At 42.3% G+C, this 14,856-nt stretch overlaps 1 protein-coding gene across 1 annotated transcript in view; it reads left to right on the plus strand.

Moving 5' to 3' along the window:
• Nucleotides 1-14,028, plus strand: part of SLC1A7 (solute carrier family 1 member 7) — a 91,322-nt gene extending 77,294 nt beyond the window's left edge. The window contains exons 8-11 of the mRNA XM_030572419.1: nucleotides 4,688-4,882; nucleotides 7,348-7,482; nucleotides 10,553-10,652; nucleotides 13,612-14,028. Coding sequence (XP_030428279.1) covers nucleotides 4,688-4,882; nucleotides 7,348-7,482; nucleotides 10,553-10,652; nucleotides 13,612-13,848 — 667 coding nt within the window. The 3' untranslated portion in view covers nucleotides 13,849-14,028. The remainder of the gene's footprint in view (nucleotides 1-4,687; nucleotides 4,883-7,347; nucleotides 7,483-10,552; nucleotides 10,653-13,611) is intronic.
• Nucleotides 14,029-14,856: the final 828 nt, after the last annotated feature.

The raw sequence follows: 14,856 nt of genomic DNA on the forward strand, positions 1-14,856 counted from the left end.
TAAGGATGTGAAACAAGAAGAAAAGGTTCACATAAACCCTGCATGAACTAGAATTTTCAAGTTTTATTCTGCTCTCCTGAGTGGGTTGCTATCTGTTAGAACATATAGTTTCCCAAACTACTGTACCACCAGTATATCCTAACTGCAAGACAACATGTGGCACTTACCTCATCTTTAGTGGGACTTTTTAAGTATTCTTAATGTGGGATTTGGTAAGTAGTCTTAAAGTGAGAAAGAGTGGTGAAGGATTGTTATTAACATGGTGTGCCCTCTGGATGCATTAAACTTATAATAAATGTAAAAACTTTGAAAAAAGAATAAATATTTTCCCCTCCTCTCCATACAAAGAAAAACAAGGATTCGTTGTAAAAGAAGCCCTTGAGTTGCAAGAGATGATGTTTTTATAAAATGGGTGGATGTCACTGCAGAACTCTAAGTAGCTCAAGAGTGGTAATAAAAGATTTTAAGTACATTATTCATTATTATTGGCAACTATGCCTATGGTTGAATTGCCTAAAACTGTCCATTCTAAGATGTTGGTTTCTGTTTTACATTTATATTCCAGTAGCACCTGGAGGCCAACCAGGTCCCATTGTGCTAGGCTCTGTACAAATCTATTGCAAATGATAGACTCAGCCCTGTCTTTTTGGTTGAGTTTACAATCAAAGAGACAAGATATAACTGATGGATGAGATGAACAAGCAGGATGTGGTAAAGGACAAGAAGAGAAGAGAGAACAAAAATATGATGCGTGCAATTCTTGGTCAATCAGGAGCAATAATTTCAATTTGCCACAAACTTAGCCATTCTCAGGTTTGTGATTTCTAAGCTGTTCTCCAGGTCACTAGGGATCAAAATGTGCTACAGTGATATGGTTTCTTAGTGGTGTGTGTGAAATGAATCAGTGGTCTCTGTCTCCAGGTATGTCAACACTTAAACTGCTACTGCAGCACTGCAGCTGCACTGTGGAGGCACCTCAATGTAGACCAGGGATCGGCAACCTCTGGCACGTGGCTCACCAGGGTAAGCACCCTGGTGGGCCGAGCCAGTTTGTTTACCTGCCGCGTCGGCAGGTTCAGCCGACCGCAGTTCCCACTGGCTGTGGTTCACTATCTCAGCCCAACGGGAGCTGTGGGAAGCGGTGCAGGCCGAGGAATGGCTTAAGATTGTGCCAGTGCCTGCTGTGTACTGACACCAAACCAAAAATAAAATACTTGTTTAGGCGGCAATTCATAATGGCTACACAGTAAACAGGATTATTTAAAAAGCAGGTTGCTCCTTGAGCTGAACTCTCCAGAACTCTCTCCTTTTAGCCCTCCAAGTGGATTTAGTGTTGGTGAAAGATGTCAGATAAATAGCCCTGGGGAATGAAACCCTCTTTATGTCCACAGATCAGATACAATAAAGTGCAAGGTTCCTAAACCATGATGAACTGATGGGATCACTTCTGTGGACCAGTGAAAGTACAGTTAAGTGTCTGTGCCTGCTCATTCCTTACACTCTCTGCTGTTGTGGCAAACAAAGAAGCAAACTAGGACAGAGATATCTGTGCACTAGGAAGATTTAGGGCTGGCCTATACTAGAAATGTACATCAGCATAGCTACATCTCTCAGGGGTGTGGATTTTCAACACTAGGTTGTTGGATGCATTCTTCTGTGAGTATAGCAACTTCCTCTCGGCGAGATGGATTACCGACACCAATGGGAGAACCCCTCCTGTCCGCCTAGGCAGTGTCTACATCAAGGCTCGGCAACCTCTGGCACACGGCTCGCCAGGGTAAGCCCCCTGGTGGGCCGGGCCAGTTTGGCTGAACCTGCCGACACGGCAGGTAAACAATCTCGGCTCCCACTGGCTGCGGTTCGCTATCCCAGGCCAATGGGGCTGGCGGGAAGCCGCGGCCAGCACATCCCTCGGCCTGCACTGCTTCCCGCAGCTCCCATTGGGCTGAGACAGCGAACCACAGCCAGTGGGAACTGCAGTCGGCTGAACCTGCCGACGCGGCAGGTAAACAAACTGGCTCGGCCCACCAGGGTGCTTACCCTGGTGAGCCACGTGCTAGAGGTTGCCGACCCTGGTCTACATTGAGGTGCCTCCACAGTGCAGCTGCAGTGCTGCAGTAGCAGTTTAAGTGTTGACATACCTGGAGACAGAGACCACTGATTCATTTCACACATACCACTAAGAAACCATATCACTGTAGCACATTTTGATCCCTAGTGACCTGGAGAACAGCTTAGAAATCACAAACCTGAGAATGGCATTGTCCTCAGTCTGTGTTCAAAACTCCCATTGTTAGTAGGAGCTGAGGCCCTTAAATTTGATAAACAGGAGGGGTGGGGGGAGAAATCCAGTGCTGGCACAGGATCAGACTTGCATTTTAATAAAACTGCACTATTTACTGTATGCTTGAAGGGAGATGGGATAGGCCTGAGACATGTCCTCTAGCCCTCTTGGAGACTTGAGGAGATCCTTGCTTTTCTTTGGTTTACATCAGATGTGGGCAAACTACAGCCCGCGGGCCATTTTAAGCTGGCCCTTGAGCTCTCGCTGGGGAGTGAAGTCTGGGGCTTGCCGGGGAGCAGGGTCAGAGCCGCTCCACGCAGCTTCCAGAAGTTGCAGCATGGCCCCACTCCAGCCCTGGTGCAGGGTCAGGGGCTCCTCTCTGGCTCCTATGAGCTCTAATGGCCCCCTCTGGCACTCCAATGGGAGCTGCAGCGGTGGTGCCTGCGGACGGGGCAGTGTGCAGAGCTGCCTGGCCAAGCCTCCACGTAGGAGCCAGAGAAGGGACACGCTGCTGCTTCTGGGAGCCGTTTGAGGTAAGCACCACCTGGAGCCTGCACCCCTGAGCCTCACCCCAATGCCCATCCCAGACATCATCCTTCTCATGCCCTCTGAACCTCTTGGTCCCAGCCCAGAGCACCTCCTACACCCCAAACTCCTCATCCTCAGCTCCACCCCAGAGCCCACACCCCCCGCTGCAGCCCTCACCCTCCAACACACCCCACTCCCCGTCCCAGCCCAGAGCCCCCTCCCACACCCTGAACTCATTTCCAGCCCTGCCCCACAGCCCACACCCCCAACCAGAGCCCTCACCCCCTCCCGCACCTCAACCCCAATTTTGTGAGCATTAACGTCCCAACATACAATTTCTATTCCCAGATGACCCCTTGGGCGAAAAAGTTTGCCCACTCTTGGTTTATATCTTACCCTGCTTCAAAGCTTATCATCAGGGCCATCAGCTTTCTGTCTAATGAGGATGGGATAGAATTTCCTTCTGAAAGTATTAACAGCGATGTTTTGTTTCCAGAGGTATCACAATTGAACTGCATGAGACACTTTCCCTCCTTGACCCTTTGGTGACTAAACATACAATATGGCTTCTGTGGCACCTCCAGCCCTTGCTTTCTACTTTATAGATTATAAGACCAGAAGGAACCATTGTGATAATCTAGTCTGACGTCCTTCACAACACAGGCCATAGAACTTTCTGAATTAACTGCTGTTTGAACTAGAGCATATCTTTTAGAAAAACATCCAATATTGATTTAATAAGTTGTAGAGTGGGAACTGAACGATTGTCTCTTGCGTAAAGGTGTAAAGCAGAATTTGCATACACATGCTCGTTGTGCTTATTAAACACAACTGACTTGCTCTTGCTCTCACAGAAGCTGTCAGGGTTCCCTCCCCACTCTGAACTCTAGGGTACAGACGGGGGGACCCACATGAAAGACCCCCTAAGCGTCTCTCTACCAGCTTAGGTTAAAACTTCCCCAAGGCACAAATTCTTCCTTGTTCTTGGAACCGTATCCCTGCCATCACCAAGTGAGTTAGACAAAGAGTCAAGGAAAAGAACCCCTTGGAGTTCCTGTTCCCCAAAATCCCCCCCAAGCCCCTTCACCCCCTTTCCTGGGGAGGCTTGAGAATAATATACCAACCAAATAGGTTAATGAAGCGGGCACAGACCAGCCCTTGGTGTTTTAGGACACTAAAAACCAATCCGGTTCTTAAAAGCAGAACATTATTATGAAGAAAAAGTAAAAGAAGCAGCTCTGTAAAATCAGGATGTAAGGTAATTTTAAAGGGTAATCAGATTCAAAACACAGAGGATTCCCCTCTAGGCAAAACTTTAAAGTTACAAAGAAACAGGAATAAACCTCCCTCTCAGCCTAGGGAAAATTCACAAGCTAAAACAAAAGATAATCTAACGCATTTCCTTCCTATTACTTACAATTTGTAATCTTAGATGCTTAGTTCAGATATGTCTTTAGGAGATGTATTTTCCCTTCCCTGGTTCCTCGCTGACCCGGTGAGGACACACAAAGAGACAAAACAGAAACCTTCCCCCACAGATTTGAAAGTATCTTCTCCTCTCATTGGTCAGGTGCCAACCAGGTTATTTGAGCTTCTTAACCCTTTACAGGTAAAGGAGGGATTTTAAGCTACCCTTAGCTGTACGTTTATGACAGAAGCCAATGACAGAACTCCCATTATCAGTGAAGCCAGATTGGGCCTGATACATAAGCAGAGAGACGCGAAGATAGGAAATAGTGCTTGAATGCATACAGCATTGAATATGATCTATATGCAGGGAAAGACAGATGAGTTTGCTGTTTTTAATGTTATTCCCTGAGGATAAAACAGCTTCCAACATGTTTGGTTTTTGTTTTTGTTTTGGATGTTTTGCAGCTCAGCCACATTGCCTATAACTTTCAAGTGCTTGTTGGAGAATAACCATGTTGACAGAAGGATTGCCAGATTTGTGCTGCCTGTTGGGGCCACGATCAATATGGACGGAACTGCCCTATATGAAGCGGTGGCAGCAATCTTTATTGCTCAAGTAAACAATTATGAGCTGGATTTTGGACAGATTATTACTATAAGGTATAAACCCAAAAAAACAGCAACCTTTCCATTTGACTCATTAAATCTGTGATGTTCTCTCATTTGTGTATCAAGCACATTACTGAATCTGCAACGTTCAGTTCAAAGCTTCCTGTAAGATCAGGGCCTGTTTGGAGGGAAATCTTATTAGCACTATTAAAACAGACGTGAACACAGAAATATATCGCATTTCAATTTGTTAAACTGGCTTTTTTTTAATCCTTCACTTTTAGGCCAGTTGTAGCTCATTCACTTAGGATTACAACTTTGTTGCTAACAGTGTTCAATTTCCCCCCCTTGAATCCTATAAAAAATGAACCGCTCCAAATCCCTGTGCTGTTGGGGATGCACTTCCAGTGCATAGGATGGGGGGTACGTTAAGAACACACTGGCTCCTTCCCTCCACAAACAATTTTCAACATTGTAAACTTCAAAGGTAAGCTCCTTTGGTAGTTTTACCACTGACTTTAATGGGAGCAGGAGCAGGCCTAAATCCTGGCTGGCAACCCAGTCACAGAGGTTCTGAAATAGTTTGGTGTCCTGATCAGCTGTCCAGGGAACATGTAACATTCACCACTGAACTTCATTTCCATTTTGCACAATGAGATCACATTCCTTTCTATTTAGGCTAGGCACACCACCATGGTATCCAAAAGCCATACAAGCTCTAATTTTTTTCAAATGGCTTTTAAATCTTAATTTTCACTCTCCCTCTGCCCACATAAGGAATTGATGTATTGTGGGAAAGCTAAGACTCCTAGTGCCATTGATTCATTGTGTGGGTTTGAGTAAGTCAATTAATATCTCTGTACCTCAGTTTCCTCATTGGAAAAATAGGGATAATAATAGTTTGAGGCTTAATTAACTAATGTTTGTAAAGAATTTTGAAATCATGGGATGACAGGTACTGTATAAATGCAGATGGTTACTACTTACTATTTCCTTTAGTAAGTTACCCACTTACTGTCTTTATATTTATGTTTTGTCTTTTTCTAGTAGCTGGCTTAGTTCTCTTCCTCCCATCTGTCTCTTTCCAAGAACATACCCAATCATTTATGCTCCTGGAAAAGGGAATCCCTTTTCCAAAACAGCACTAATTAAATATAACACTGATCAAATATGTAGTAGGGAGCTTAAGCCAGCATGGAAACTAATATTTGTATCAGAGATGGTTTCAAACTAGAATCCTGATCTGAGACTTCCACCCACTGAACATGGGGAAGAAGAACTCAAAATGGTACCCTCAATCTGAAAACACCTAAGCTTTGTCTCACCTAGATCATGACCCAAACAAATAAGGAACGGGACTGAGTCAGAGTGAAGTCAGGCGTTTGGTTCAATACTCAGTGTCAAATAAAAATTAAGTTTTCAGTTCATTCACTCACTCTTTGTATTGTGATAGAGCCTAGAGTCCCCAGCCAAGATTGGAGACTGGCACTTCTGCTAAATACTGTACAAAGATGTAGTGAGCGGCAGTCCTTGTTCCAAGGATCTTACAGAGTAAGTAGATGAGGCAGGCAAAGGATTGGAGACAGAAAATATTAGAGGAACTGAGACGTAGAAACTAAGTGACTTGCCCAAGGTCACATAGGAAGTCTGTGGCAGAGACAAATTGGATCCAGATGTCTTGAGGTCCAGCCTACTTCCTTAATCACAAAACTATCCTCTCTTTTCCAGAGGATGGAATTTAAGTCTGCCAGGTCCCCCTGCCCTCTTCCTGCCTGGCTGAAAAATAAGAGACTCAAACAGGAGTAGTGACTGGTTTCTATTTTCCAGAAACATAAGAGGAGGATGAAATCATTCATGCTTGCTTCATACCTAGACCCAAACAGATGAAGCCAGGATCTAGGATGAGAGCCTCACCCCTACTCCAGTCCATATATGCTGTCTAAAAGGGCTAGAACAGCATAAAAGGATTGGCCAGGGAGGGTTCCCTTGGTGCAGGGCCTACAGACAACATCTATTAGGTTCATTCCTTGCCATAGGGTTTACACTGAGGGTGGGTGTATATCAACTGCAAGTCTGTAGTATGCAGCATTGAAGAGATTCTGAGGACAGGCTGACATCTCTGAGACAGGCCCCCCCAACTCTTTAAATTACATTGAAGGCTGCCAAGCAGCCTAGAATCAGGAGGGTGCAAAAGTAGCTTAAAGCCACCTTAGCTGCCCTCCCTTCCCTTAGGTCAGAAGTTCTATGCTATGACTCAGAGGTGCAGCGCAGAATCTGACCAATGGAGCTCACCTACTCGGCTGTAGGGATAAAAGATTAAAATGTAGCAGGCTAACATGCCCCATTCTAGCCATCTGGCTGATTTCTAAACACAGTTCATGAACTCCTGTTTTAGTGGTTTGTACACGAGTGATTCTGGTCCAGAAACAGTCATGTAGAGATACGTTGTTACTTTGTGTTATTTCCAGCCACGTGATATGGCTGTTAAATCTTATTGTTCCTCTTCTTGTTTAAAGTATCACAGCAACAGCGGCCAGCATAGGTGCTGCAGGGATTCCACAAGCTGGCCTTGTGACTATGGTCATTGTTCTGACATCAGTTGGGCTGCCTACAGATGACATCACTTTAATTATTGCAGTTGACTGGGCATTGTAAGTAACTTAGTGTCTGACCCTTCCTTCCATCTGCAAATCAAGTTGTTTTTCTGTACTCTGCATGTCAATCCATAGGCGCTTAGGGCGTCACAGCTGTCACTTCTGCACATCATAATTACTGGAAACTTCACAGAGACAGCAGGGATAGAAGTCAAGAAAGCACCAAACTAACAGAGACTCTTCATTAGCAGTAGAGAGTCTATGGCCAGAGCTAGCAGAATTAATAACAAACAATTTATTTTGAATTTCAGCTCTTTCTTTGTGAACTGTCCATGAGCAGATTTCAACTTTCATATCCTTCATTATTCAAAACTATTCAAGTTTTTGGTATCTAGATTATGAGCAGTTCAGTTCTCAGCTCTAATAATGCACAGCCCAGGTTTACAGAGATCATCTAAACAGTTCAGTATTTTGTCAATTAACTCAACTGAGGCACTCATGTTCAGACATGATAACATTTTGCGGTGTAGATGAGGCCATAGTTGAGCAGTTCTGATTATATAGATATAATACTAGTAGATATAATACCCTCTCTCTATTTACAATAGCTGCTTTTCTTTTATTCTAAATAAGTCCTACAATTTATTGTATTAAGAGGAATCGTGAAGAAATGTTAAAGATCCATTGCACAAGATGCTGCAAAAGTGTAATTACAAATTCACTGTATTTTATTTAAACTTACAACACTGAAAGTACTTTATGAAGTATTAGAAAAAAAAGTTGGGCTTGTGCCCTTTTTTGTTTCTGTATGACACTTAGACAGCCTGATGGTTTAGTATTTTTTTGACATCTATTTTTTACTTTCAAAAATATCAGGAATGTCAAGTCTGGCCCTTCTTAGTTTTTCTGGAGAATTTCTGGGAGGTTTCAGGGATGTTTACTATGACCTCTAACCTTTAGGGCAAGGGTGTTGAATCTATAACAAATCCATTCTTTAATAGTTAATAAAGCTCAACAAAAACAAGGTGTTTAAACACTCTGACTAAAAAGCTTTTCCCCTCTCAATTACTCAGCTCTGCCTCAATACTTGTAAAGTCACCATTTCACTATTTATCCAGTCATCAGAGCCATTCAGCTTAGTCAAAACTTGAATTTCTAGTGTAAAACCAGCAGCAATTTAAAACAACCAACAACAAAAAACCACTTCAGACTCTTTCTACACTCTACAAAACATCACAGACGGGTGCATGCCCAATTTTTTTTCCTTTGCAGGTCACCTTGAGTGAGAAGGGCATATTTACATTTCTTGGACTAGTGCTTGGCGGTTTCATAAACATATAAGTGCAAAGTGAACTGATCTGTTTATATTGTGGTTAGCTTTACAAAGATTTTCATCATTACATTTGGGAGTAGAAAAACATAAAGGTTGCTTAAGTGATCTGACAGGACTGAAATCTCCATTACAATGCATTATTATTTTTTATAATGGAGATATACCTATCTCCTAGAACTGGAAGGGGCCTTGAAAGGTCATTGAGTCCAGCCCCCTGCCTTCACTAGCAGGACCAAGTACTGATTTTTGCCCCAGATCCCTAAGTGGCCCCCTCAAGGATTGAAGTCATAACCCTCAGTTTAGCAGGCCAATGCTCAAACCACTGAGCTATCCCTCCCCCCTCATTTAGGTAACCTTGGTGGGTACATGAATTTAATAATTTTATCCAGTGCCCAAGAAAAAACCCACACACACTTCTTACCTACTTTGTTAAAATGTTGAGTACAAGTTTTGTATCTGATTACATATAACTGTACCCTCTTTATCATATTAGTATTTCACACACAAAAGGATATGGTTAGTTTGAAATACATGCAGTGTAGTTGTAGCCCTATTGGTCCCAGGATATGAACGAGACAAGGTGGGAGAAGTATTATCACACTTACCTTGTCTCTCTAACTTGAAATATTGCCACTTGGAAACAGGGCTGCCCAGAGGATTCAGGGGACCTGGGGCAAAGTTGGGGAGCCATGGCGCTTGTACTCATGCAGCGGCAGTCTGGGTCTTCAGCGGTATTTCAGCGATGGGGATCCTTCAGTCGCTCTACGTCTTCAGCAGCACTGAAGGGCCCTCTGCTGCCGAAATGCCACCAACGACCCAGACCACCACCGGGCCAGGGCTCGCGGGGCATTTCGGCGGCAGGGGGCCCTTCAGTTGCTCCGCATCTTCAGTGGCACTGAAGGGCCCCCCGCTGTCGAAATGCCACCAAAGACCCGGACCGCCGCCAGGCCAGGGCTCGCGGCGCCCCTGGGGGGCCCGGGGCAAATTGTCCCACTTGCTTCCCCCACCTCCTTGGGTGGCTCTGCTTGGAAATAATGTATTATTGTCAGTGAGTCCATCCCATCAATATTTGTGGTTTTACAATCCATTTAAAAAAACAATTTCTTAGCATTGCTGTGTGAAAGACATGTACAAACAGGGAGAAACAGACTGATTAACTGACTAAACAGGGAGAACACTGAAATTGATCCCAGGATATGAGAATCGTGAAATCTATTATACACAAGATGCTGTCAAATGCACAGAGTCAATAAACTGAAAATATTCTCTCTCATTTCTTTCTGTCCTAGTCTTAAGTGTTACTTGTAACAATAGCAGGTAAGGTGTTTTCAGACAGGGGTGTGATATGAGTTGACTGTTTCCCATTAGTTTGATATTGCTAGGAAAGCATTGTTATTTGGGTATGTTGTTCTGGAAGACATTAAGTGCAAATTGCAGACTCTACTACACACAGTGATCTCCTTATCCAGCAATCTGGTTGCTGTGATTCTTCATTTATCGGGGACATGCAAGATATTGATTGCCCTCAACTCACTTGAGTTGAGGAACTTGGCATTTTGCAGGATCAGTCCCCAAATCAGACAATATTCTGAGTTTTTCATACCTAAATACTCAAATACAATACTATTAGTAGAGGCAAACAGCTCACAGATTGTGGAGAAAACAGCAATGCTTATACTTGAGTTGTTTTTTTTTTCAAATATTTAAAGTGTTTAATCAGTATGTACCTGTTGCAGGTATGACTATTTCAAAGATGGAGCACCTGTCACCTAACACCACTGTTTTGTTTGTCAGAGACAGATTTAGAACAATGATCAATGTCTTGGGAGATGCCCTAGCTGCTGGAATCATGGCCCATGTATGCAGAAAGGAGTTCACCAAGGATGGTGATGAGGTAAGAACAAGACAAAATGAGTCAGTCTGGAGCAATGAAGTCCTTGTCAGTATACAAATATTTTCAACATCAACTTCTCACATTCATTGAATTCTGGATTAAATTTATATTAATGGAAAGAACAAAATTAGGCTATGGATCAAAATTCAAAAGTAGGTAATATCTGTAGCATGTGTGTAAAGGATTTACCTTTTTTAGGAAAGTACAGATGATACATTATGGAGTTTAAACAATTGATTGTTGCCCTTTAATGAGAGATGATATTTTAAACTCTGGAGGTGGGGAAAGGAAGTATCTCCAAATATAGTAGAGCAGCTGGACTTCATCACTGTGCACCATCACCTAACTAAGCAGGTAGTGTCGGAGTCATGGCTTTTAAAGTCATTCCCAAGAGTATGACCCTACAGTGCAAGGTGTTTGTTTGAATACTGCACCATTAGAGAACCCAGAACACTATTTTGTGGGCTCTATAGCATATTGCACAAAATGCCATGTGCCATATGTAGGACCCTCAGGAATACGTATAGAAGAATTAAATGGGGTCGGGGTGTAAATAGGGCTCTACAAAAGTCAGAAGTTTTTTTCTATGAAATTTCTCTTTCCATTTTGGGTGAGTTCACAACTCCCAACATTTTGCTTTTTGTGAAGTTTTGGGATAATTTTTTTTAAAGCAATCAGATCATGCAAAAAGCCACTTCTGGCACAAAAAAATCAGATTGTGAAATTATGACCAGAAGCAAGATGGCAACCATCTTTGTGTGGGTGCAGAAAAGGGCAAATGAAGAGTATGTTCATGATCACAGTGAATATTGTAGAACAGCTCACAACACCTGCTGCTAAAACAATCTTCCTCCCTCCACCACTGCGAACATGTTACTCCCCTCTAAAATCCCTCCACTGGCATCTTCACCCCTCCTACATCACATACAAGCCCCTGCTTACATCTCTGCTTTCCTTTCCTCTTACTACTTCTCACATTCCCTGTGTTCTACTCCCTTTGTTTCCTTCTCGCACTCTTCTCTTGGTGTTTTCTTCCTTGCCTCTCCTTACACCTGGAACTTCTACTCCGGGTGGGAAAGGTGACCCCTTTTCATCCAAATCCCTTTCTAAAAAAGATTTCTTCCACCAGCCCTATTGCTACCAGTCCACCTAAGTGTTAGTTCCCAATCACTTCTGTTAATTGGAGAGCCCCTAATAAACTTCCTCTGCTCAGCCAGGACAGCTTGTAACTGAGTGGTTCTCTCTAGTTCTTCATGGGGCAGGACTGTTTTTCTAGGTCTTGCATAGCGCCCAGCTCATTCAGAGCTTAACTAAATAATAGTAATAAGAACAGTAAATGATTATTGATCATTTCTCCCATTATACTGCCCAATCTTTCTGGAGAATACCATTGTCACTGCTTGATACAATGTGCTCAGAACATTCAAACTTTCATGTTTTGTTAGCTAGGATCTTATATTGAGAGGTGCTAAGTACCCTCAACTCCCACTGATCAGAGGATGGAACCCTAAAAACCTTGGCTAAACTAGGAGCCTTTTTTAAGCATACAGACTAACAGAAAAATATTTAATCCATTATAAGGCCAGAAATGAACATTATGATCATCTAGTCTCGCCTTCTGAATAATACAGGACTCCCAGCATTTTATTACTGTATTTAGTACTATTATTTTCCTTTGGAGGAAGATTCTTAAAACTCTGTCCTGGAGCATAGTATTTCATTTAAATATCCCCCTGAAGGATTGTAGACTTGTTCGCAAGGAGATTTATTTTCTATTTGGCACTCAATAACCATCTTAAAACATACCATTAGTCGTCTTTATGTTTTGGCTGCACATTTAGTGTAGTTAGTCATATATACCCAAAGGGCAGATAGTCTCAGCTGCAAGTCCAACTCTTCCCTCTGCCAATATTTGCATATTTTTTTCCCCATCAGACCATCTTGGTTTCTATTTTAAGGGTATTTCAACACATTACTTGTGAAATCAATCAATAAAATCCTCTTTTGCTTTGAAACAGCCCAGAGGGCAAAAACGTACGTTAACTCAGAGGTCTAGTAGGTTGGTAACAGGGAGGCAAGGAGGTACCAAAGCATAGATAGACCAATGGTCTATTCAATCTGGTGTCCTGGCTCAGCAGTAGCCTCTACATCATACTTCAGAGAAAGACAAAACCCCTCATAGCATCAGTAGTCGATAAGGAGGAGCCCCCTGATAATGCAGTATTGTACATGACTCCATCTGGCCCCGACACATTAGGGTTTGTAGCCCTTGTAACTTGGTAGTCTAACTAACTGTGGGTGTTTTTCCTACTCATCTCTTTTGAGGATCTTACTAAATCATTTGCTTTGATCAAATCCTATGACAATGAATACTGATTGCAGGTTGATTATATGTTTCATAAGTAGTTTTTCTTTTTTTCTTCCTTGCATTTGTTTACATTTAAGTTTCTTAGCTATCTCTTGTTCATGCAGGAAGGAATAGTGAGCCAGATTTTTAAAGATCTTTAGACACCTAAAGATGCTGGTGGAACTTCTGAAAATCCCACTAGGCACCTATCTACATCTTTAGGTGCCTAAAACCTTTAAAAATTGGGCCCAGGGTGAATATAAATAGACACTCACTTAGCCATTCATCCCTTTTCTAAGCAAAGGGACATATACTGCCTTGAAGAATGGTTGAACTTCCAGTGATAACAGTTCTGCTGATGGACCTAGGGCCAGATTTACTAAAGTATTTAGGTGCATAAAGATGCAGATAGGCAACTAGGGGAGGGTTGGGAAAAGGTGTCTATGCAGGTTAGGCACCTAACTCCCATTGACTTTCACTGGGAATTAGGTGTCCAACCTGCATAGGCATTTTTTGCTAATTGCACTAGGTGCCTATCTGCATCATTAGAATGGGATTCATTGCCTGTGTTTAGCAGTGATAATATGCAGCATCTTGCTGTTTCCCACATAGGTGCCACTGATCTGTGAAACTAAACCCATCAGCATTCATCAAATCATGGCTTACCAGAGAAACGGTTGTGTGAAGAACATGAGTGAGTCTCATGGACCAGAAACAGTGAAAGCATTTCAGCACCACATACCTATACAAGTGGAGCAAGAACTAAACCCACCGGAAAACCACACAAAGAAATCCAACAGTAAAGACCACTGCACTATTGAAATCAATGAACTGGAAACAAATGTGTAATAGCTACGTCTGATGGTATCTGATACCCAGTGACCTGGTACCCAATCACTACCTCACAGCTGGAGGGAGGACTCTTATATGGAAAAAAAATGTGGAGTTATGGTCAGCATGCTTCTACTGGAGCTAGGAGACTAGTTGTGATCAGAAAAGATACAAGGCTTGAAAAAGATAGGGGGCTTCTTTAGGGGATGATTTTAATACTGGGAAATTAATCAATGGACAACTTTGGTTCTCCTTGGGCAGTTAGTATCTGGCACTCCTTTTTTACTTATTTTTTTTAAATTTAACCCCTTTTTAATTATTTCTGACAAAAGCCTTTTTTCGCATCTCACTCATTATGAACATGGTATTTATGTAGATGTATTGCTGCCAGAAACGAATTTACAAAACATACTGGAAGAGTACTAATTTTGTCTTCTCTTCTACTCCTTAAACAAAGAGTTTACTCTTAGTTTTAGAATAGCACTAAGAAAACTGCACTGATCTCAAGAGGCAAATCTTTTATAACTAATAATGCCACAAACTGAAAGCACAGCAAAATATTTCTCTTTGCAAGAAAACACATTTTAAAGCCTATTCTGTTATACATACTTCAAAGATAGGCATCAGACTGCAACATATTGTTCAGAGATGTCTAGATTCTTGCAAAGGATGGTTTGCCTTCTAAGTGCCAGATCCACAAAGAATTTTTAAGAAATTTATCTCTACAATAGAATCAGTACAATATACCTGTCATGGCAGAACCACGCAAGCCCTAACACATAAGCACTGGTGCTAAAGAGTGTTCACTGTTCTCTCCTTTTATTTATAGACTGTTCCACTGTATATGTATAAGCTCAATTCTCAAAGCTCTTGAGGAATATGCTTCATTCCAAGGGCAGACTAAACACAGACTGGAATCCAATGCAGATCAGTAATATTTGGGTTTTGTAGGAAGTTTGCTGTGGAAACTAGCTTTTTATTTTTTATTATACCGTGGGTTGGACTAAACTGAATATTGTCCCTTTT

The sequence above is a fragment of the Gopherus evgoodei genome, chromosome 8 (genome assembly GCF_007399415.2).
Source record: "Gopherus evgoodei ecotype Sinaloan lineage chromosome 8, rGopEvg1_v1.p, whole genome shotgun sequence".
Taxonomy (NCBI): Eukaryota; Metazoa; Chordata; order Testudines; family Testudinidae; genus Gopherus; species Gopherus evgoodei.